The sequence below is a fragment of the Pseudorca crassidens genome, chromosome 14 (genome assembly GCF_039906515.1).
Source record: "Pseudorca crassidens isolate mPseCra1 chromosome 14, mPseCra1.hap1, whole genome shotgun sequence".
NCBI classification, from domain to species: domain Eukaryota; kingdom Metazoa; phylum Chordata; class Mammalia; order Artiodactyla; family Delphinidae; genus Pseudorca; species Pseudorca crassidens.
The window spans coordinates 63137016-63159771 of NC_090309.1; the positions used below are offsets into that span (position 1 = coordinate 63137016).

A 22756-nucleotide genomic window follows, 5' to 3' on the forward strand; every position below is an offset into this window, starting at 1 on the left:
CGTCGGGACCAGCCAGGACAAGGTGGGCTGCTGCAGCAGAGGCCCCGGGCTGGAGCCTGCAGGGAGCATGGGGATGGGCAGGCCTGGGCCGGGTGAAGGAGGCGTGAGTGCTTGTGTTCTGTGCGGGAGGTGGGACTCCATGGAAGGTTTTTGGACAGGCGAGATAGATAATGAAGTGATCTTTTGTCTCGGTCCTAGAGGCTGGGTCCTAGCTCCAGGGTCAAGATGGGAGTGATCTTTGCTCATCTGCCTCCACACTCAGTGGAAAGCTGGGGACTGCCCTGCTAGGCATCCAGGGGAAGCTCATTCATTCTGTCCTCCCTCCTCTCTGGCTTGGTGACGCCATTGACAGGCTAGCAGTATTCACTAGGCAAGGCTGCTGGAGCCCAAAGCTTGCTTAGGGATGAGACAGCGTAGATGCTCTCGTGGCAGTGCCTAAAAGGGGGTGTGGCTGCATCTTCCCTGAAAAAAATTTCCCTCAAAAACTCCTGAATGAAAAGGTCTCCTAGAGGATATTGATGCCTGGGAGCTAGGAATAGATTCTCTAGAAGGGACTCTGAAACATAATCACTATTCAAAGAGTAAGCAGGCTCTGGAGGGATCTGGAAACCACCAGATGGGAGGGCTGCCTGGCACAGATGGGGCGTTTGGCCATAAGAAGGCGAGCATTTGGAGGCAAATATAGCTGTTTCACAAGTAGGACGGTCGTGTGCTATGGCATCAGAGGACTGAGCTAGAGCTAAGGGGGAGATTTTCTATGGAGGCATTTTTTGCCAAAAAGAACTTTCTAGTAAATGAAGTTGCCCTTGAAGGAAGAGGCTGGAAGTATGCAAGCAGGGACTGAACAGTTGAAGAAGGGATGTCTCCACTGGGTGGGAGGTAGAAAGCAAGCCCCGCCCAGTGGTAAGAGTCTGTGATTACAAACATGGATTCAGGATCTCTGCCAGGCCACCCATCCTCTAACTGGGTTACTGAGATGTTCTCAGAGTTGTTAATAGCTTCCAGCTGTATCCAAAATGCACTTTTTTTTTTTTTTAACCCTTATGTATCTGAATGGAGCAGAGTTGCATTTCATTCAGACTGGAGAGAGAACTAAAGTTAGAACTCCTGCTCTTTTCCTAAACACCCCTCCCAGACAGTCTTGGCCACGCAGGGCTGGGCCAGCAAGTCCTTCTCCTGGGAGCCTGGGGGCTGAGTGTGATCACAGGCTAAAACAATTTGTGGTCCACATGAAGGAGGGAAGCGCTGCGCTTAAAATGGTTTTGTGGTTTCGTTCTTCCCACCACAGGCTGCTTCCTCTCCAAAGTTATTTTCTTTTTATCTTTCATTCTTTTAAACCCTGATACTCAAGGCTGCATTGACTATTTTGAGTCTTGGATTATTGTTCTAAAATGCCAGTTGTGGGACTGAAGATGCCTGTGTAGTCTCTCCTTAAATTAGTTAGTTGTTGGATCACTGGGTGTAACTAAGTGCTTTCAGCTCTCCTCCCTTCCACAGATCACTGCCCCACTCCCGAATGCATCTCCTCCCTTAGACGCAAAGAAAATGGAAGCATTCCTTCTCAGCTCTTAGTTACATGAAATAGGAAGTGACGAGCTCTGTGACCTGGGATTCAATTTGGATGTGACTTTGTCACCCTGAGGGTTTGGATCTCCTGGTAGGCCAACCCAACTCTCCTGGAGTTGTAAACTGGGCTCTATCTAGAAGCTTATTGCATGAGTGTCATACAGTGGTCGAACTTATTGCAAGACAGGTGCAGATGTGGTAGAATTTTCCATGAAATAGTTGGTTTAAAAAAATAAGGGGAAAAGTGTCACATGGGAATATTTTGCTTCCGGCTAATCAATTCCCACCCCCCCACACACACACACCCCGCCCCTTCCTGTGGGGGGAATTTGTTTTTTGTTTTACTTTTTGCTTTGTCTTGTTTTTACAAAGGCCTGGGCAAGCCCTTAAATAAGATCTGCTGCTTTATCTGCACCCAGCTGGATTAGAAAACTTGGTGAATTAGCTCATCCCACGGGGTGGGGGGCTGTAAAATGATATCAAGCACATATGCTCATGCACTTTGGAAGAACAGGGTACAATGACAAAGTTGGCCAAAGGTCAAATATTTGTTCAATTTGTACAGAAAATTCAGCCGGAGAGAGTGAGCTAATTACAATTTCAGAGTAATTGCCAAAATCATTGGCAAGTGTAACGTCTTAATCCAGCTGGCAAGAAGCAGTCATCTGCATCTTTTCTGGCTGCTCTTCTCTGAGTATATGGAAACCACGATTTATTCTTTTACAGTATTTTCTCAGTTATTTGTGAAGTAGTCTGTTTTCTTATAACCTTCCAGGAATCTTCCATCCATCCGCTTAAAGCCGAAATGATAATGATTTATCTTTGTATTTCCTCTGAATACATTTGAACTATTCCACCTTACGGCTTAGGTCTTCCTTTTCTCTCTTTCTCTTCTGTCGTATAGGTTCATTTTCTTTTTTTTAACATCTTTATTGGCGTATAATTGTTTTACAATGGTGTGTTAGTTTCTGCTTTATAACAAATGAATCAGCTATACATATACATACATCCCCATATCTCCTCCCTCTTGCATCTCCCTCCCACCCTCCCTATCCCACCCCTCTAGGTGGTCACAAAGCACCGAGCTGATCTCCCTGTGCTATGCGGCTGCTTCCTACTGCCCATCTATTTTACATTTGGTAGTGTATATATGTACATGCCACTCTCTCACTTCGCCCCAGCTTCCCCTTCCCCCTCCCCCTCCCCCTCCCCATGTCCACAAGTCCACTCTCTACATGTGTCTTTATTCCTGTCCTGCCCTTAGTTTCCACAGAACCATTTTTTTTTAGATGCTATATATATGTGTTAGCATACAGTATTTGTTTTTCTGACTTACTCTGTATGACAGACTCTAGGTCCATCCACCTCACTACAAATAACTCAATTTCATTTCTTTTTATGGCTGAGTAATATTCCCTTGTATATATATGCCACATCTTCTTCATCCATTCATCTGTCAGTGGACACTTAGGTTGCTTCCATGTCCTGGCTATTGTAAATAGAGCTGCAGTGAACATTGTGGTACATGACTCTTTTTGAACTATGGTTTTCTCAGGGTATATGCCCAGTAGTGGGATTGCTGGGTAGTATGGTAGTTCTATTTTCAGTTTTTTAAGGAACCTCGATACTGTTCTCCATTCTGGCTGTATCAATTTACATTCCCACCAACAGTGCAAGAGGGTTTCCTTTTCTCCACACCCTCTCCAGCATTTATTGTTTGTAGACTTTTTGATGATGGCCATTCTGACTGGTATGAGGTGATACCTCATTGTAGTTTTGATTTGCATTTCTCTAACGATTAGTGATGTTGAGCATCCTTTCATGTGTTTGTTGGAAATCTGTATATCTTCTTTGGATAAATGTCTGTTTAGGTCTTCTGCCCATTTTTGGATTGGGTTGTTTGTTTTTTTGATATTGAGCTGCATGAGCTGCTTGTATATTTTGGAGATTAATCCTTTGTCAGTTGATTCGTTTGAAAATATTTTCTCCCATTCTGAGGGTTGTCTTTTCGTCTTGTTTATGGTTTCCTTTGCTGTGCAAAAGCTTTTAAGTTTCATTAGGTTCATTTGTTTATTTTTGTTTTTATTTCCATTTCTTTAGGAGGTCGGTCAAAAAGGATCTTGCTGTGATTTATGTCATAGCATGTTCTGCCTATGTTTTCCTCTAAGAGTTTTACAGTGTCTGGCCTTACATTTAGGTCTTTAATCCACTTTGAGTTTATTTTTATGTATGGTGGTAGGGAGTGTTCTAATTTCATTCATTTACATGTAGCTGTCCAATTTGCTCAGCACCACTTATTGAAGAGGCTTTCTTTTCTCCATTGTATATTCTTGCCTCCTTTACCAAAGGTAAGTTGACTATATGTGCGTAGGTTTATCTCTGGGCTTTCTGTCCTGTTCCATTGATCCATATTTCTGTTTTTGTGCCAGTATCATACTGTCTTGATTACTGTAGCTTTGTAGTAGTGTCTGAAGTCTGGGAGCCTGATTCCTCCAGCTCCGTTTTTCTTTCTCGAGATTGCTTTGGCTATTTGGGGTCTTTGGTGTTTCCATACAAGTTGTGAAATTTTTTGTTCTAGTTCTATGAAAAATCCCATTGGTAGTTTGATAGAGATTACACTGAATCTGTAGATTGCTTTGGGTAGTATAGTCATTTCCACAATGTTGATTCGTCCAATCCAAGAACATGGTATATCTCTCCATCTGTTTGTATCATCTTTAGTTTCTTTCATCAGTGTCTTATAGTTTTCTGCATACAGGTCTTTTGTCTCCTTAGGTAGGTTTTTTCCTAGGTATTTTATTCTTTTTGTTGCAGTGGTAAATGGGATTGTTTCCTTAATTTCTCTTTCAGATTTTTCATCATTAGTGTATAGGAATGCAAGAGATTTCTGTGCATTAATTTTGTATCCTGCTACTTTACCAAATTCATTGATTAGCTCTAGTAGTTTTCTGGGTAGCATCTTTAGGATTCTCTATGTATAGTATCATGTCATCTGCAAACAGTGACAGCTTTACTTCTTCTTTTCTGATTTGGATTCCTTTTATCTCTTTTTCTTCTCTGATTGCTGTGGCTAAAACTTCCAAAACTATGTTGAGTAATAGTGGTGAGAGTGGGCAACCTTGTCTTGTTCCTGATCTTGGAGGAAATGGTTTCAGTTATTCACCATTGAGAATGATGTTGGCTGTGGGTTTGTCATATATGGCCTTTATTATATTGAGGTAGGTTCCCTGTCTGCCTACATTCTGGAGGGTTTTTATCATAAATGGGTGTTGAATTTTGTCAAAAGCTTTTTCTGCATCTATTGAGATGATCATATGGTTTTTCTCCTTCTGTTTGTTAATATGGTTTATCACATTGATTGATTTGTGTATATTGAAGAATCCTTGCATTCCTGAGATAAACCCCACTTGATCATGGTGTATGATCCCTTTAATGTGCTATTGGATTCTGTTTGCTAGTATTTTGTTGAGGATTTTTGCATCTATGTTCATCAGTGATATGGGCCTGTAGTTTTCTTCTTTGTGACATCTTTCTTTGGCTTTGGTATCAGGGTGATGGTGGCCTCTTAGATTGAGTTTTGGAGTGTTCCTCCCTCTGCTATATTTTGGAAGAGTTCGAGAAGGATAGGTATTAGCTCCTCTCTAAATGTTTGATAGTATTCGCCTGTGAAGCCATCTGGTCCTGGGCTTTTGTTTGTTGGAAGATTTTTAATCACAGTCTCAATTTCAGTGCTTGTGATTGGTCTGTTTATATTTTCTATTTCTTCCTGGTTCAGTCTTGGAAGGTTGTGCTTTTCTAAGAATTTGTCCATTTCTTCCAGGCTGTCCATTTTATTGGCATAAAGTTGCTTGTAGTAATCTCTCATGATCTTTTGTATTTCTGCAGTGTCAGTTGTTACTTCTCCTTTTTCATTTCTAATTCTATTGATTTGAGTCTTCTTCCTTTTTTTCTTGATGAGTCTGGCTAATGGTTTATCAATTTTATCTTCTCAAAGAACCAGCTTTTAGTTTTATTGATCTTTGCTACTGTTTCCTTCTTTTCATTTATTTCTGATCTGATCTTTATGATTTCTTTCCTTCTGCTAACTTCGGGGTTTTTTTGTTCTTCTTTCTCTAATTGCTTTAGGTGTAAGGTTAGGTTGTTTATTTGAGATGTTTCTTGTTTCTTGAGGTAGGATTGTATTGCTATAAAATTCCCTCTTAGAACTGCTTTTGCTGCATCTCATAGGTTTTGGGTCATTGTGTTTTCATTGTCATTTGTTTCTAGGTATTTTTAAATTGCCTCTTTGATTTCTTCAGTGATCTCTTGGTTATTTAGTAGTGTATTGTTTAGACTCCATCTGTTTGTATTTCCTACAGATTTTTTCCTGTAATTGATATCTAGTCTCATAGCATTGTGGTTGGAAAAGATACTTGATATGATTTCAATGTTCTTAAATTTACCAAGGCTTGATTTGTGACCCAAGATATGATCTATCCTGGAGAATGTTCCATGAGCACTTGAGAAGAAAGTGTATTCTGTAGTTTTTGGATGGAATGTCTTATAAATATCCATTAAGTCCATCTTGTTTAATGTATCACTTAAAGCTTGTGTTTCCTTATTTATTTTCATTTTGGATGATCTGTCCATTGGTGAAAGTGGGGTATTAAAGTCACCTACTATTGTTGTGTTACTGTCGATTTCCCCTTTTATGGCTGTTAGCATTTGCCTTTTGTATTGAGGTGATCCTATGTTGGGTGCATAAAGATTTACAATTGTTATATCTTCTTCTTGGATTGATCCCTTGATCATTATATAGTGTCCTTCTTTGTCTCTTGTAATAGTCTTTAAAGTCTGTTTTGTCTGATACGAGAGTTGCTACTACGGCTTCCTTTTGATTTCCATTTGCATGGAATATCTTTTTCCATCCCCTCACTTTCAGTCTGTATGTGTCCCTAGGTCTGATGTGGGTCTCTTGTAGACAGCATATATATGGGTCTTGTTTTTGTATCCATTCAGCCAGTCTATGTCTTTTGGTTGGAGCCTTTAATCCATTTTCATTTAAGGTAGTTATCAATATGTAGGTTCCTATTACCATTTTCTCAATTGTTTTGTGTTTTTTTATTGTAGGTCTTTTCCTTCTCTTGTGTTTCCTGCCTAGAGAAGTTCCTTCAGCATTTGTTGTAAAGCTGGTTTGGTGGTGCTGAATTCTCTTAGCTTTTGCTTATTTGTAAAGGTTTTAATTTCTCTGTCAAATCTGAATGAGATCCTTGTTGTGTAGCGTATTCTTGCTTGTAGGTTTTTCCCTTTCATCACTTTAAATATGTCCTGCCACTTCCTTCTGGCTTGCAGAGTTTCTGCTGAAAGATCAGCTGTTAACCATGTGGGGATTTCCTTGTATGTTATTTGTTGCTTTTCCCTTGCTGCTTTTAATATTTTTTCTTTGTATTTAATTTTTGATAGCTTGATTAATATGTGTCTTGGCGTGTTTCTCCTTGGATTTATCCTGTATGGGACTCTCTGAGCTTCCTGGACTTGATTGACTATTTCCTTTCTCATATTAGGGAAGTTTTCAACTATAATCTCTTCAAATATTTTCTCAGTCCCTTCCTTTTTCTCTTCTTCTTCTGGGACCCCTGTAATTCGCATGTTGGTGCATTTAATATTGTCCAAGAGGTCTCGGAGACTGTCCTCCATTCTTTTCATTCGTTTTCTTTATTCTGCTCTGCACTAGTTATTTCCACTATTTTATCTTCCAGGTCACTTATCCGTTCTGCCTCAGTTATTCTGCTATTGATCCCTTCTAGAGAATTTTTAATTTCATTGATTGTGTTGTTCATCATTGTTTGTTTGCTCTTTGGTTCTTCTAGGTCCTTGTTATACGTTTCTTGTCTTTTCTCCATTCTATTTCCACAATTTTGGATCATCTTTACTGTCATTACTCTGAATTCTTTTTCAGGAAGACTGCATATTTCCTCTTCAAGTGTTTGGTCTGGTGGGTTTTTACCTTGCTCCTTCACCTGCTGTGTGTTTCTCTGTCTTCTCATTTTGCTTAACTTACTTTGTTTGGGGTCTCCTTTTCACAGGCGGCAGGTTCGTAGTTCCCGTTGTTTTTGGTGTCTGCCCCCAGTGGGTAAGGTTGGTTCAGTGAGTTGTGTAGGCTTCCTGGTGGAGAGGACTGGTGCCTGTTTTCTGGTGCATGAGGCTGGATCTTGTCTTTCTGTTAGGCAGAGCTGCATCTGGTCGTGTGTTTTGGGGTGTCTGTGAACTTATTATGATTTTAGGCAGCCTCTCTTCTACTGGGTGGTGTTGTGTTCCTCTCTTGTTGTTTGGCTTAGGGTGTCCAGCACTGTAGCTTGCTGGTTGTTGAGTGGAGCTGGGTCTTAGCATTGAGATGGAGATCTCTGGGAGAGCTTTCGCTGTTTGATATTATGTGAAGCCAGGAGGTCTCTGGTGGACCAATGTCCTGAACTCTGCTCTCCCACCTCAGAGGCACTGGCCTGACACCCAGCCAGAGCACCAAGACCCTGTCAGCCACATAGCTCAGAAGAAAAGGGAGAAAGAACGAAAGAACGAAAGAAAGAAAGAAACGAAGAATGAGAGAAAGAAAGAAAGAAAGTAGGAAGGAATGAAGGAAAGAACGAACGGGAGAAAGAATGAAAGAAAGAAGGAAAGTAAGAAAGAAGGAAAGAAAGAAAGAATGAGAGAAAGAAAGAAAGAAAGGATAAAATAAAGTTATTAAAATAAAAAATTATTAAAAATTTAAAAATAACAAAAAACAGACAGAATCCTAGGACAAATGGTAAAAGCAAAGCTATACAGAAAAAATCACACAAAGAAGCATACACATACACACTCACAAAAAGAGAAAAAGGAAAAAAAATGTATATATAAAAGAAAAAGGAGAGAGCAACCAAATCAATAAACAAATCTACCAATGATAATAAACTCTAAGTACTCAACTAAGATAAACATAAAACCAGAAACAAATTAGATGTAGAAAACAAACCCCAAGTCTACAGTTGCTCCCAAAATCCACCGCCTTAATTTTGGGATCATCCGTTTTCTATCAGGTATTCCACAGATGCAGGGTACATCAAGTTGACTGTGAGATTTAATCCGCTGCTCCTGAGGCTACTGGGAGAGATTTCCCTTTCTCTTCTTTGTTCGCACAGCTCCCGGGGTTCAGCTTTGGATTTGGCCCTGCCTCCGTGTGTAGGTCGCCTGAGGGCATCTGTTCTTCTCTGAGACAGGATGGAGTTAAAGGAGCGGCTTATTAGGGAGCTCTGGCTCACTCAGGTCAGGGGGAGGGAGGGGTATGGAATGTGGGGTGAGCCTGTGGTGGCAGAGGCCAGCATGATGTTGCAACAGCCTGAGGAGTGCCGTGTGTTCTTCTGGGGAGGTTGTCCCTGGATCATGGGACCCTGGCAGTGGCGGGCTGCACAGGCTCCCGGGAGGGGAGGTGTGGATAGTGACCTGTGCTCGCACACAGGCTTCTTGGTGGCTGCAGCAGCAGCCTTAGCATTTCATGCCCGTCTCTGGGGTCTGCGCTGATAGCCGCGGCTCGTGCCCGTCTCTGGAGCTCGTTTAGGCGGTGCTCCGGATCCCCTCTTCTCATGCAACCTGAAAGAATGGTCTCTTGCCTCTTAGGCAGTTCCAGACTTCTTCCCGGACTCCCTCCCAGCTAGTTGTGGCGCACTAGCCCCCTTCAGGCTGTGTTCACGCCGCCAACCCCAGTCCTCTCCCTGGGGTCTGACCTCCGAAGCTGGAGCCTCAGCTCCTAGCTCCCGCCCGCCCCGGAGGGGGAGTAGACAAGCCTCTCGGGCTGGTGAGTGCTAGTTGGCACCGATCCTCTGTGTGGGAATCTCTCCACTTTGTCCTCTGAACCCCTGTTGCTGTGCTCTCCTCCGTGGCTCCAAAGCTTTCCCCCCCGCCCACCCTCTATCTCTGCCAGTGAAGGGGTTTCCGAGTGTGTGGAAACTTTTCCTCCTTCACAGCTCCCTCCCAGAGGTGCAGGTCCCGTCCCTATTCTTTTGTCTCTGTTTTTTTTTTCTTTTGCCCTACCCAGGTACATGGGGAGTTTCTTGCCTTTTGGGAAGTCTGAGGTCTTCTGCCAGCATTCAGTAGGTGTTCTGTAGGAGTTGTTCCACATGTAGATGTATTTCTGATGTATTTGTGGGGAGGAGGGTGATCTCCACGTCTTACTCCTCTACCATCTTGAAGGTCTCTAGATTCACTTTCATCTCTCTTTGGGTTTCATCTCAAAAGTGCAGAAATAAGACTTCCTTCAGAGGACAGGTCAAAACTAAGGCAACTCAAGAAGTGTCCATCTCAGGTCTGAAGGGAGCAGGAAGACACTGATGTGGCAAATAAGACTCAGGGGATGGGGAATGGTGCATCCCCACTATTAACCTTGGGGGAGAACTTAGAAGTCATAAGAAGGTTTACTCCTAGGAACATTTGGAGAAAGCAAGAAGAGAGCCTCTTCCATTCCTTCCTGAGTGGAGTTTTGTTGGTGGAAATGAGAGAACCCTGGGCTAAAGTCACAGAGATCCTGGGGGAGCCCAGAACTGCTTGAGTGGAAACTACACAGAGACCTATTCCTCAGCCATCTGCTCTGCTTCCCCCTCATATGATTCCTCAAGGTTACCTTGCCTTCTCATGGCCGTTATGATTTTCTTGACAGAGCTCACATTAGAGCACCTCAGAATCTGCCAAGGATTCCTTCCCAGAGGCCCTTGGCACCAGACACAGGGAAAAGAGAACTATTTGAAACCTGGATGGTTAGAATGAAAGGATAACCTTTAGATGCTGCCCACTGAGGTCATGTGTCTGCTGTACTGATCTCAGAGTGTTCCTGGGCAAAACTGGTATTGTTTGAGCCACTATCTTCATGCAACATTGGAATCTTAGAGGCACAACTGCAAATGTTTCTGCTCTAAGTTGGTTCTTCTGCCTGACCTAATAACACAGTGATTATTGGGTGATGTCATATACAATAAGCCAATGATGTAGAGGCCAAATCAAACTGTATAATCTGCTTCTTATTGTCCATTCATGTTTTCAGTGAATGTGGCTTTCAAGGCAAGCCACATTGCTTCAGGAAAACAAATTTCTTCATCAATCAGAGGCGGCCATTGTAAGCTTGCCTCTTGGCTGTTAATGAGGAAGAAGTATTATAATATAAAAGCACTTATGCATAAACAGTTTTGATATGAAACTTAATTTTGTTCTACTGTGATATTCAACTAGAGTAAAATTCTATTTTTAAGAAGATTATGCAAAAATATTAATTTAATGAAATAAAATGATCATCACATAAAATTTGAAGATGAATGCTTCCTTCTCCTGACACCAGTGACCAGATCATGTTAATTCTTCCTTGGTAGCAAATTCTTTTGCAAAGCATTCTTTTCCATTTTTCTTTTTTAAAAAATATTTATTTTTTTATTTGGCTGCATTGGGTCTTAGTTGCGGCGTGTGGGCTCTTCATTGCAGCGCGTGGGCTTAGTTGCCCCATGGTATGTGGGATCTTAGTTCCTCGAGCAGTGATTAAACCCATGTCCCCTTCATTGGAAGGCAGATTCTTAACCACTGGACCACCAGGGAAGTCCCTCTTTTCCATTTTTCTTAAAAAGTCTTTGACTATGTTGAATCTTTTTTAAAAATTTATTTTATTAAATTATAGTTAATTTACAGTGTTGTGTTAATTTCTGCTGTATAGCAAAGTGCTTCAGTTATACATATATTCTTTTTCATATTCTTTTCAATTATGGTCTATCACAAGATATTGAATATAGTTCCCTATGCTGTACAGTAGGACCTTGTTGTTTATCCATTGTATACATAATAGTTTGCATCTGCTAACCCCAAACTCCCAGTCCTTCCCTCCCCCACCCGCCCTCCCCCTTGGCAACCAAAAATCTGTTCTCTATATCTGTGAGTCTGTTTCTGTTTCATTGATAAGTTCATTTGTGTCATAGTTTAGATTCCACATATAAGTGATATCATATGGTATCTTTCTCTTTCTGATTTACTTCACTTAGTATGATAATCTCTAGGTCCCATGTTGCTGCAAATGGCATTATTTCACTCTTTTTTTAATGGCTGAATAGTATTCCATTATATATATATCTCTATATATCTATATATATATACACACAGACACACACACACACACATACCACATCTTCTTTATCCATTCATCTGTCAATGGATATTTAGATTGTTTCCATGTCTTGGCTATTGTAAAGAGTGCTGCTATGAACACAGGGGTGCATTTATCTTTTTGAATTGTAGTTTTGTCCAGCTATATGCCCAGGAGTGTGATTGCTAGATGTAGCATACACAGGAGCCATCTAACCTGGTTTTTTGTGTGTGGGCAATTGGTGTTGGGTCCAGGAAGGCTTTCCTTTGCATAATTTTATTTTACCTTATACAAGATCGGGTGCTCACTGAAGTCAGAGGCTTTGCAGGATGGACAGGCAACAATTTGTTGGAGTTAATCATCACAGCTCTCACCTGTGTAACACTATCTCATCTGACCCCACTTTAGGCTATAAGGCCATTGCTTCTGGAGCCCTTCTGGGGCTTCCTTACATGTAGAAAAGCTATTGAGGAGATTTTACAATGTAAAAGCTTTTCTCTCTCTAGCACAAACACTCTGCCAGACAGGGATCGTTCTAGAGTTGTTGGTGGGCATAATTTATGGGGAAACATATGATGTGTTTATTGCAGTATGGGCTAAAAGGTTCATGAGTTGAAGAGTAGGCCTTTTTCAAATGTGGAATCTAACATAAATGAAGTTAATCCTTAAAACCTATAAGGTATCTTGACTGCCTTAGGAGAAGTATTTTATGAACACACCTAAACCCTTCAACCATTATTTGTAGCCTTCAACAGTGAAGAAAAACGCAACCACATTTTGGTCATTTGTTAGAAACTGCTTGAGTAGGTTTAAGCTGACTAAATATATTAGTGAGGTACCTGTGGGTAAGGTCAGATCTATGGCTCCAAAACATAGCAGGAAAATGAGAGCCTTGAAAAAGTCACATCTGTAAAGAAACTTGGTAAAACTCTCATTCTGTACAGTATGGTAAACTTTACCCTGCACCATACAGCAGGTTAATTTACTAAGACATTAACTTATGCTTATTCTTATTGTATTTTTCCCCTTACTATTCTAAGAAGGTAGTCAGACTTTTGTGTTCTCCTATCTCTGGAGCTCAAGGTTGCAAGAGAGAGGGCAGGGGTTGCCTGGCAACTCTCCCTCAAGGTTCTGGGAATTAGTTGCTCAGAAACCTCCTTGTTTGAGGGGATTGGGCTTGGTCAGCCCAAAGAGTGATGGAGAGAAAATGACCTTCCAAGACTGGGAAGGTGGAAGTGGGCAGGTAGGTCCCAGTAAGGGAAATGCCCCTGTTCCCTAGCAGCTGCCTTGGATGAACATCACTTTGGAACAGTACCTGGTGTGGTGCCCCTCGGGGTAGAACCTTCGGCATAGGGCTTCCCCACATTTGCCAAGATCCCACCATTCATGAAACGATGGAGCTACTCAACTTCTAGGAATAACATGTGCTGGGACACTGAGCAATGCAGGGGCTCTCTCTGAATGTTGTAAATTGCATAAGGCTTCCAATGCCTGGAGCTGGGAGGGAGGAATCCCTTGTAATGATGGAATTTTAATATTTCAGCCCTAGGCAATTGGCAGTCTGGTGTCAGACTTGATTTGACTTAGCAAATAAGATGCTGTGATAAACCAAGTGACAGAATAAAATTGTACCCAATACGACTGTGTACGTGAGAACAAAATACTAGCTTGGAATGAATGGTCATGTATGGGTGGGAGGAGTAGAGCCGTTAAGAACTAATCCCAATTTTTTTTTCATCTTTGCTTTTCCTTTTGTAGAAGCCCCATGCGAAATTATTTTCAACATGTACTACCTTTTTGGCCCAAAGGGCCTCCAGTGGAGCTGAGCAAGGTCCATAAGGGCCCCTGGGGGCCATGGGTAGACCAAAGAAATAGAAAGAAGGAAAAGGAGATGAGAAGAAAAAATGAGAAAGCAGAGGAAGTAGGGAGGAGAGAAAGTGACAATTACCTAAAGTAACAGTAACCGTATGCATAGACAGAATAGATGCGCTAGTGTGGCCTCCTTAGGTCTAAGGCCAAGCCAAAGGAGGAAACTCATGCGCTTACTCTTTTTTCTATTTTCCCACATTTCTTCTACTTTACTTCCTATTCAGTCAGCCCTTGATTATCTTAACACCTCATCTGCCTCTAGGCAATGGATACTTAATTCCTAAACGGCTAGCTTGAGACGAGGCACTGGAAAAGCATCTGGTGTTGAGCCTCACAGAGACCTGAGTTTCAGATCTGGCTCTGCCGACTCTTGGTACCATGTCTGGGCACTAGATCCTCAAGAGACGAAAGTAGTGCTCCATGTGTAGTAGGTGTCAGTAAACTGTCCTCTGGGCAAAACTCTCAAACGACCTCCTCCTTGTTATTTTACCTTCAGTCCTCTGGGTGGTGAAGACTTTTAGTCCTGAATAAACACTGGTGAAAATTGAGGGCTGGCTAGGAAAGAGGCAGAGGGCACTGAAGAGAACCCATGATTTCACGTTCACATCTGTAAGCATCCCTGATCTTGGGTCCAGCGGTTCTCAAATTTTAGCAGGCATCGGAATCACCTGCAGAGTGCAAGGGCTCCAGACTTCTGATCCTTGGATCTGCAAATATTGATACTCACCTCCAGAAGGAGTTTAGGGGTCTCCAGGTATACAAAAGACACTCAGGAGGTCCATGTATTTATCTTTCCAGGAGTTAAGAGAAGTTGTAATTGTTCTGTCTTCTACTTCACTGTAAAAGTGTGTGTGAAATTCTGTCCAGACTTGGTAGATACTTTCATCCTACCTGTATATGAATGTCTATCTGTAATGCTTACTCACTAATAATATTGTGTACTCTCTCTTCTCTCTTCATAGGCTGGGACAAAGGGATTTTTGTTGGGTTTTGTTGTCAGGATTGTTTTATTTCCCTAACACAACCCTAACCATTCTACTCTTCTCTGAAAACCACCCTCCCAGCCTAGGCTGATGCAGTTAGAGTTTCTCTCCCAGGAATTTGAGATCAGGGCTGAGAGACATGGTCTGCATGAACCAGTGGATCGGTGGGTGGGTAGTGAGGCAGACATGCAGAGAGAAGCAGAGACACCAATTCTTGAGATCTTTCCACCTGGGGTACAGTCCCAGTGAGTGCGAGCTGCCCTCCCCACCTTGGGTTCTGCGAGACACCTCATGTCATGTGAGCTACCTCATGTACTGCCAAAATCTCCTTTTCTGCTTAAGCAAATTGGCCTTGGATTTCTGCTAACTGCACCTAAATGATCTGCACTGAGATATTCCCCATTGCCCTCATTGATGAACTGCAGATTCCTAGACACAGTAACAAAGATCTTCACGATCTGGTGCCTGCTTACCCCTCCATCTCTTATCTCAACACATGTGCCTCCCACTCTATACCTCAGTCATATGGAACTACTTTTGAGCTCTTTCTTTTCTTCAGGGCTTAGGCATGCTTTTTCTTTCTGCTTGTAACACTCTTTTCCCCTCATCTTTGCCTGGTCAATCCCTATTCGGCCTTCAGATATCAGTGTAGATGTGTCACTTCCTCCAGGAAGCCCTCCCAGATACATAGCTTTTTTCCTCCATATTCTTGGAGTACCTTTAGCTCCCGAGTCCTAGCACTTACATAAGACACCATAACTGCCTGGTGACTTGTCTTTCTTCCTCTCTAGATTTTGAGCTCTGTGAGGGCACAGTCTGAGTCTCAATCGCTGTTGTATCTGGGTGTCTAACTGTACCTGGTACTTAGCCAGCACCCAATAAATACTTGTCAAGTGAATGAACGATGTGCCTCCCTTGCTATCAGTCACCTGCCCCAGTGGCAGATTGACAAGGTTGAACAGAAAAAATGAAAATTACTTTGGCCTCAAGGTATAGATTACAATTTGGAAATACTCCTGAGGTAAAGAATCAGGTATCGCCATAGTTTGGGAATATCCTATTACTTTCATTTTATATTTTTCCCCCTTATTTAATGACCATGACAGAGTTTCTAATTAGAGAAAAGGCCTCATGCATACATTGATTCAAAAGTGTTGTATCACTAGGGAGATTTTGAGAATAAGGTTAGAATTTAGCATATCAGAAGTTGAATCCATTTGAGATCTCTCAAAGAGGTTTGACCTTGGGTCGTTTAGCACAGACTTTCATAGTCACTGAAAACTGTTGTCATGGTAATCATGGAAACTTTTATGATTTTTGTAGACAAGTTAATGAAGATACTGGGAACAGCCCAAAGGAATTCATACCTGAGTGTGCATTTGTCTCCATATTAACCCAATCACTGTTCTGAACACACATCTGCCCCTGGCCTGATTCTCCTGGCTCTCCTTCCTGACAGGAATAAATAAAAAACTGATTCCTTTTTAGTTTTTCAGACTAGGAGGCTGTGGATGGCTGCCCTTTTGGTCTCATTTCAACAGGAAGTCCTGCACAAAGGGCTTTAAGGAATAGAAGAAAAAAAATGCTGCGTGAAACAAATCTCTTCTTTTATTTCAAAATCTTAATGTTGCTGATTTAAGGCACCTAAATCTAATGCCTATACAGAAGTTTCTTTTGTAGACAGCACAGAGCACTGAATATACCTAAAGTCTTTTTCTTATGGTCCTTCATAAATATACCTTAATTTAAGCGTCCATCAAGTCTACAAATTTACATACAGATAGCTCAGTGTGCTCACAAGATTTGAGTGTGAGATTTTCCATTTATGTCCTGTCCTGCTAGTTCTTTCCCAGTATCCATTCTCTCTTCTTTCCTAATAATAGTACTCCTTACTTTTAGCTAGGCATGCAGATGCTTGAAATCAAGACATTTCCCATTCTCCCTGAATTCTGGCCAATGGTATTTAAGTAGAAGTGGTGTATTTGACTTCCTGGACTTGTCTTTAAAGGGAGTAAGTATGTGCCTTTCTTCATCCCTTCCTACTGACTGGAATGTGGACATGATGGATGGAGTTGGGGTAGCCATTTTGGACAGTGAGTTGAGAGCCACATTGAGAAAAGCAGAATGACAAGATAGAAGGAGTCTGCGTCCCTGAAGATTGTGAAGCTCCCTTAGAAGCCCAGAATATATTTACAGGAGAGAGAGAGAAACTTCAGTCTTATCTAAGCAACTGTTATTTTGGCTTTTCTGTCATCTAACCTTAATTATCACCCAAAAATGAAATTAATTATTCCTCTTTCCACTGATTGGGTGTGAAACTTTTCTGTGAGATTACCCATTGATTCCAGGGCACGCTGGAAGGTGGGCAGGTTTGCTGGACTTTTGCATTAGCCAGACTGAATTTTCTGGTATGGGGAATTGAGACAGAACGGCAGAAAAATACCTACTCCAGCTTAGGCATAGAGACATAGTGTCGCCTGGTCTTTGTATGTGCATTTTGAATTTTTCTAATATAGTAGAACCACGTATCTACCCTAAAATAAGAACCCTTATTTCAAATGCTTTTTGGAATGAAGTAGATGACAAATAAGAATCATTACTAATTAGTCTGAGTGCAAAGTATTGAGATAAGACACACACAAAAAAACCCAAAACAGAAAAACCCCAAACTTTCCAAATTATCTGAAACAAGTGTAACAGTCCTCTACATGAGAGACACAGGTGTTGTACCAGTGAGGAACTGCAACTTTACTTACTGAATTTGGGCCTTTTAATCTTCTTTGTCATTTCTTTATTTGAGTGTATTCCAGTCACCAGCAAAACTACATGAAGAAAAGGCAAAAAAATCGAATCAATATTATTTCACCTAAATGCTTTCTCTCTTTTGACCTTTATGTTTGCTTCAAGCATATGTTAAAGTATTCTCGTTAGTAGAACTAATTTTCCCTTATTTTATGGTTGGGGAAATAAGATGTATACTTTGTGCTTTTCTTAGCCTCTGCTGAAAGGGCCTTTTAAAAATACCTCTTGGATATCTGTCCCGTGTTTTGCTGTCTTTAAATTTCACCACACCAGCGCCACCATCTCCACTTTCCAAAGGCAGGAACGTGGGTCTGGCGAAGCCCACTGATTTGCTTGGTGCCAGGAATAAATTGTAGAGGTAGGATGAACACCCAGGCCCTTCCTGTTCTCTCTCTTCTGTTCCACACTGAGTTTCCAAATGCCCAGAGAACCGCATACGCATGCGCGCGTGTGCATTTGAAGTGCGCGCATGTGCGTGGGAGAGAGACAGGGAGGGCGTGATGAAGCGCGTCCGTACAAAGCCTCAGAGGAGGACTCTTTGGAAAGGAAGACAAGGAGGAGGGGGACTGGGGAGACGAGAGAGACTCCTCGCAGGGTATGGTGCGACCTGACTGTCTTTGGTGGTCCTTCCAGCCCCAATTGGTGCTGCGCCCCCCAGAGGCCAGCTGCAGGTAGGTGAGCTTCCTTCTCGGAAACGGAGCAGAACCTGGATACTGCTCTTCGGGAAGCAAAACAATAGGGGAAGAAAGGGGAACTCTTTATGCCTTTAAGTTTAAAGTCGCATTGCTAGTGTGAGCCTTGTGTTTTTAAAATATAGGGCTACCCTGGTGGCGCAGTGGTTGAGAGTCCGCCTGCTGATGCAAGGGACGCGGGTTCGTGCCCCTAGTTCGGGAGGATCCCACATGCCGCGGAGCGGCTGGGCCCGTGAGCCATGGCCGCTGAGCCTGCGCATCCGGAGCCTGTGCTCCGCAATGGTAGAGGCCGCAACAGTGAGAGGCCCGCGTACCCCCCCCCAACACTATATATATATATATATATATATATATATATATATATATATATACATATATGTGTATAACATTGACCGAATTTTTCTTATTACCAAAATAATCCATGTTCCTTGTAGGACAGTAAAAAAAACACTCAAAAACAGTACTACAGAAAATAACGGATGAAAGCAAAAAGTATAATATTTTCAGGCTTTTTCTATATATATGTATGTACTGTACTTTGAAACAAACATTTGATGATGCTTATACTGTTTACAATGTGTCATAAACTTAATTTCTACTTAAGGATATAGAAACATTTTTTCTTGTCATTTAATGTTCCCCTCATAATAATTTTAACTGCCTACAAAATATTGCAATTCATGGACATACCATAATTTAGTCAACTCCTGATTTAATATAAATAGATTTATCTTTGCATGGATTCCTTATTATTGCCTTAAAATAAAATTCCAAATAGGGTTTCTTGTCTGAAAGATATGCCCACTTAAATTTTTTTTTTTTTTAACATCTTTATTGGGGTATAATTGCTTTACAATGGTGTGTTAGTTTCTGCTTTATAACAAAGTGAATCAGTCATACATAAACATATGTTCCCATATGTCTTCCCTCTTGCGTCTCCTTCTCTCCCACCCTCCCAATCCCACCCCTCCAGGCTGTCACAAAGAACCGAGCCAATATCCCTGTGCCATGCGGTGCCCACTTAAATTTTTGATATATATTGTGAACATTTCTCATAGCAATTTTTTAATAATGTCTGAAAATGCTCACTTCTCTGTACCTAGACTAATTCTACCTATAAACAGAAAAGCATGTTTTTCCTTTCAAAAGGCTAGTCAGTCTCTCTTCTTCTTCCTTCCTTTCCAGGCCTTCTTCTACCTTACTCACCCAAAGATGATACTGCTCTAACTAACCTCCATTTTAGCTACTTTTTGAGAAACCCCACTTTCTGGATGGATTTGGAATTCTGGAGGTGAACATGAGGCAGCAGAATAATTAAAATAGGAATTTTACTTCCTACTTTATGTTTTTTTTTTTAACAACACAGATGCTTGATTAAAGCATAAATCAGGAGTTAGGCATTCTTGAATTGTTAACTGTCTTTGAAGGAAAAAGTGGCAATGTCACCAAGTGTTTGTTAAGAAAATTTTTTATTTATCTTATGATTAACTAGCTGAGCTGTGCCAATGATGTAGCTCCCGAATTATCCTGTTTTGACTATTAGCACTAGTTGAGGCCTGGACAGTTGACATACCATGTCCTGCAAGAACAGAGCCATGAAAGAGAACTGAGTGAAAACCAAACGTCTAGCCAAGTAGAATGAAGGCAGACATTTTTTAGGTGTTATTTACTTCTGGGGTTTGCGTAGGGTGTGAATGTCGTGGAGGTCTGATTTTTATAGTAGGCTCTGTGTCATTTAACTCTGTCCAAAGACAGCATCTTCATTTTATACACAAAAATAAATAACTAGAATATTTTTAAAAAAACAAGTACGAAATAAATATATAGAAAAAATTATGCGCATAAAGCAGAGGGAGTAAGTGAAATAGTCATAAATTTGGGTATCAGTTCTTGGTGGGAAACCAAATACTGTCTTTCTGGGGCTGTGTACCCATGGCATGTGGTTTATAAGTCTTGGTATCATTAGGACTATAAATATTTGAGTAAGCCCACCCCATCACTCGCATTTTCTTGCCCAAGACCCTCCAGGCTGAAAACATGCAGAGCTGGGTTCAGGTTTAAGCAGTGGTTAATAAAGTCATTATTTTCAATGGTACACAGAGACCCTCCCCTCAGCTTAGATGCTTGTTAATTAAAGCTCCCCAGAAGCCACTCCTCAAGGGGTGAGCTGGTCAGTAAGGCTGCAAATGTGCTTGTGCCCTGAAGCAAGTCATTCCTCATCTGCAAGACCTCTCTTGCTACCTTGGAAATGGTGACTTGCATGTGGAATTTGGGTGAGAGAAAAATCAGTCTTGTGTTCCTGTTCTTAGGAAGCCTGGCAGAGCACCGAGATGGATGACAGATGCTCGCTTCAAAGTACAAAGCAGAACACAGGTCTGAAAGCCCTTCCATGGGAGTAGTTATCTGGCCACAGCTGAGGCCATTAGAGTCTAGAGGCCTTGAGGAAATCAAGGCTAGAGTCTGAAGTTCCAAGGCAACCGTAATTTACCAACTCTGCAGCAATACTTCTCAATTTTAAAAATTCAGTGTTCCAGCTCTGAGTAACATGAAAAGTTCTCACCTTTCGCTAGTCGTGTTTGAAATTTCAAAACAAATTAAATATTGAATTTATTTTTTCAAATAAAAATTTTCCTCTGCTCTGTTTCTGTCTAATATGGCCGTCAGTATGATTAAGATAGCTGAGGTGCAATTGTTTTAAAATTCAATTTAAGTAAATTATCGTCCACATAATTTATAGAGAAAATACAAATGACTTAGCCTGAAACAATGTTCAGTCTCATTAATGATAAAAAATGCAGGCTAAAGCAAAATGACAAGATATTTTCTCACAGTGTGTACTGAATATTGAACACAAGATTATACTTAATCCTGGCATAGATTTGGGATTAGGGCAGTCCAGTACACTGTTGGTGGAGTCATTCTGGAAAGCCATTTGGTAATACATTTCAGTAGCCTTAAAAAACATTTATATTCTTCATCCTAGAAAATATATACTTAGTAATACATCCCAAGTTATAATCAGAGACATAGACAAGGATTTATGTATAATAAAAGGTGTTCATTACAGCATTATTCCTAATAGCAATCGGAAATAATGAAATCTTGGAAATGTCCCAACAGTAGGGGAATACTAAGCATTTATTTCAAATGATTTTAGCAGAAGATTAAATGACCTGGGAAGTTCTCAGCTCTAACCCTAAGCATGATTCTGACAAAATTAGAATATACGCAGAGAGAAATACCTGGAACAAATATACCAAAATTTTAATAATGGTAGAGTTATAATTCCTATTTTATATTTTCTGTATTTTTCCCATTTCATGGTAAAGTTCTTACCCATAAATATTCTATGTTTTATGCAGAATGTTTCTTTTCGAATTAGAAAGAGACAATTGTTATTTAATTTGGTCGTATTGAAATCAGATAGACTTACAATAATGAAAAGTGCTTTCTAAAATCATTGGCATGGTTAATAGGCACTTGTGTTCCACTCTTCCCGTCAGTATTAAGTCATAATCAGAATCCATTTATTTTCAAGAAAAGACATGAAGTGCCAGAACATTTAACCAATTATTAAATCAGTAAGTACTTACTGAATACTTACTGCGTGTCTAGAACGTTTATAGGAGTGCTTCATTCTAGCCCGTAAACTTCTTGTTTGATCCCTTAGTGCCACTCAAGATACTAACTCAGGTGGTGTTGACAGGGACTCTCTCCTTCACCAGACTTTAGTCAGGCTCCTCTAAGCCCTCTTCTCAACTAGGCTTTGACCTTGGGCTTCTGTGTCTGTCCTTGTTGGGCCTGCATCCCTTAGTTTTAGCAAGAATCTTGTTTAGAGAGAATCCTCCACCCTTGATATGTGATCACCCTGGTCTGCCTTTAGCAAGAATCCCCTGATTCCCGTGAACTCTCCTCTTAGTAATTTCCATCCCCTGACCCCTGCAAGCCGCTCCTTGGCTATAAATCCCCACTTTTCCTTGTTATATTCGGAATTGAGCCCAGTACAATACTGAAGTCTCCTTTCCCCTGTTGCAATGTTTCCTGATTAAAATCTGTTTTTACTGCTTTAAATACTGTCCAACTCTGGTTCTCTTTAACAGTGGCCACAGTGCCTTCCTGAAAACTGATTTATAAAGCAGATGATTTAAAATCAGCTCAAATTTCCCCTATGCTTTGCTTTCGACTTACTTACTTACTCAATGAAACATCTAGCATGAAATATATCAGAGCTTCATTGCAGAGACAGGATAACTTATTCTCTATAATCACATAAATCACAAAATTATGCTTCAGATCGTAGAATATTGAAGCTGGGAGGAGCTTTGGAGGTCATCTTTTTATTTTGTAGAAAAGAAACCAAGGTCAAAGTGGACATCTCAGCTAAAGCTGCTTTGGAGGGGGAGGGGGCAGAAGTTGGAACCAGAATGCAGGTTCCAGCTGGTGCTGGTGCAGCCTGAGGCTTTTTATGCTACTTTCTCCCCACAGTGCAGTCGTTGATTATATGTGGTGCTCCGATGACAGTGGGCAGCATACAGCTCTGCTACATCATAAATTTACACGTTTAGAGTGACCATGCTAGCTCTGATATATACCGATTAGACACTTAATTAACATTAATTTAGAGGGCTTTTGGGGGATCTTTGGATGGTACGCTGTGATATTGTGATTTATGATAAATATATATTTTGGTGTTCCGGCCACAGTTCCTGCCTAACAGC

The 22756-nt window shown here is 41.1% G+C and overlaps 1 protein-coding gene across 3 annotated transcripts in view; it reads right to left on the reverse strand.

The window, feature by feature from the left end:
- Positions 1 to 22756, reverse strand: part of VIT (vitrin) — a 123059-nt gene that overhangs the window by 67194 nt on the left and 33109 nt on the right. For all 3 annotated transcript variants that reach the window (XM_067703278.1, XM_067703277.1, XM_067703276.1), the window contains exon 3: positions 17301 to 17366. In XM_067703278.1, the coding sequence (XP_067559379.1) occupies positions 17301 to 17366 (66 nt within the window). The remainder of the gene's footprint in view (positions 1 to 17300; positions 17367 to 22756) is intronic.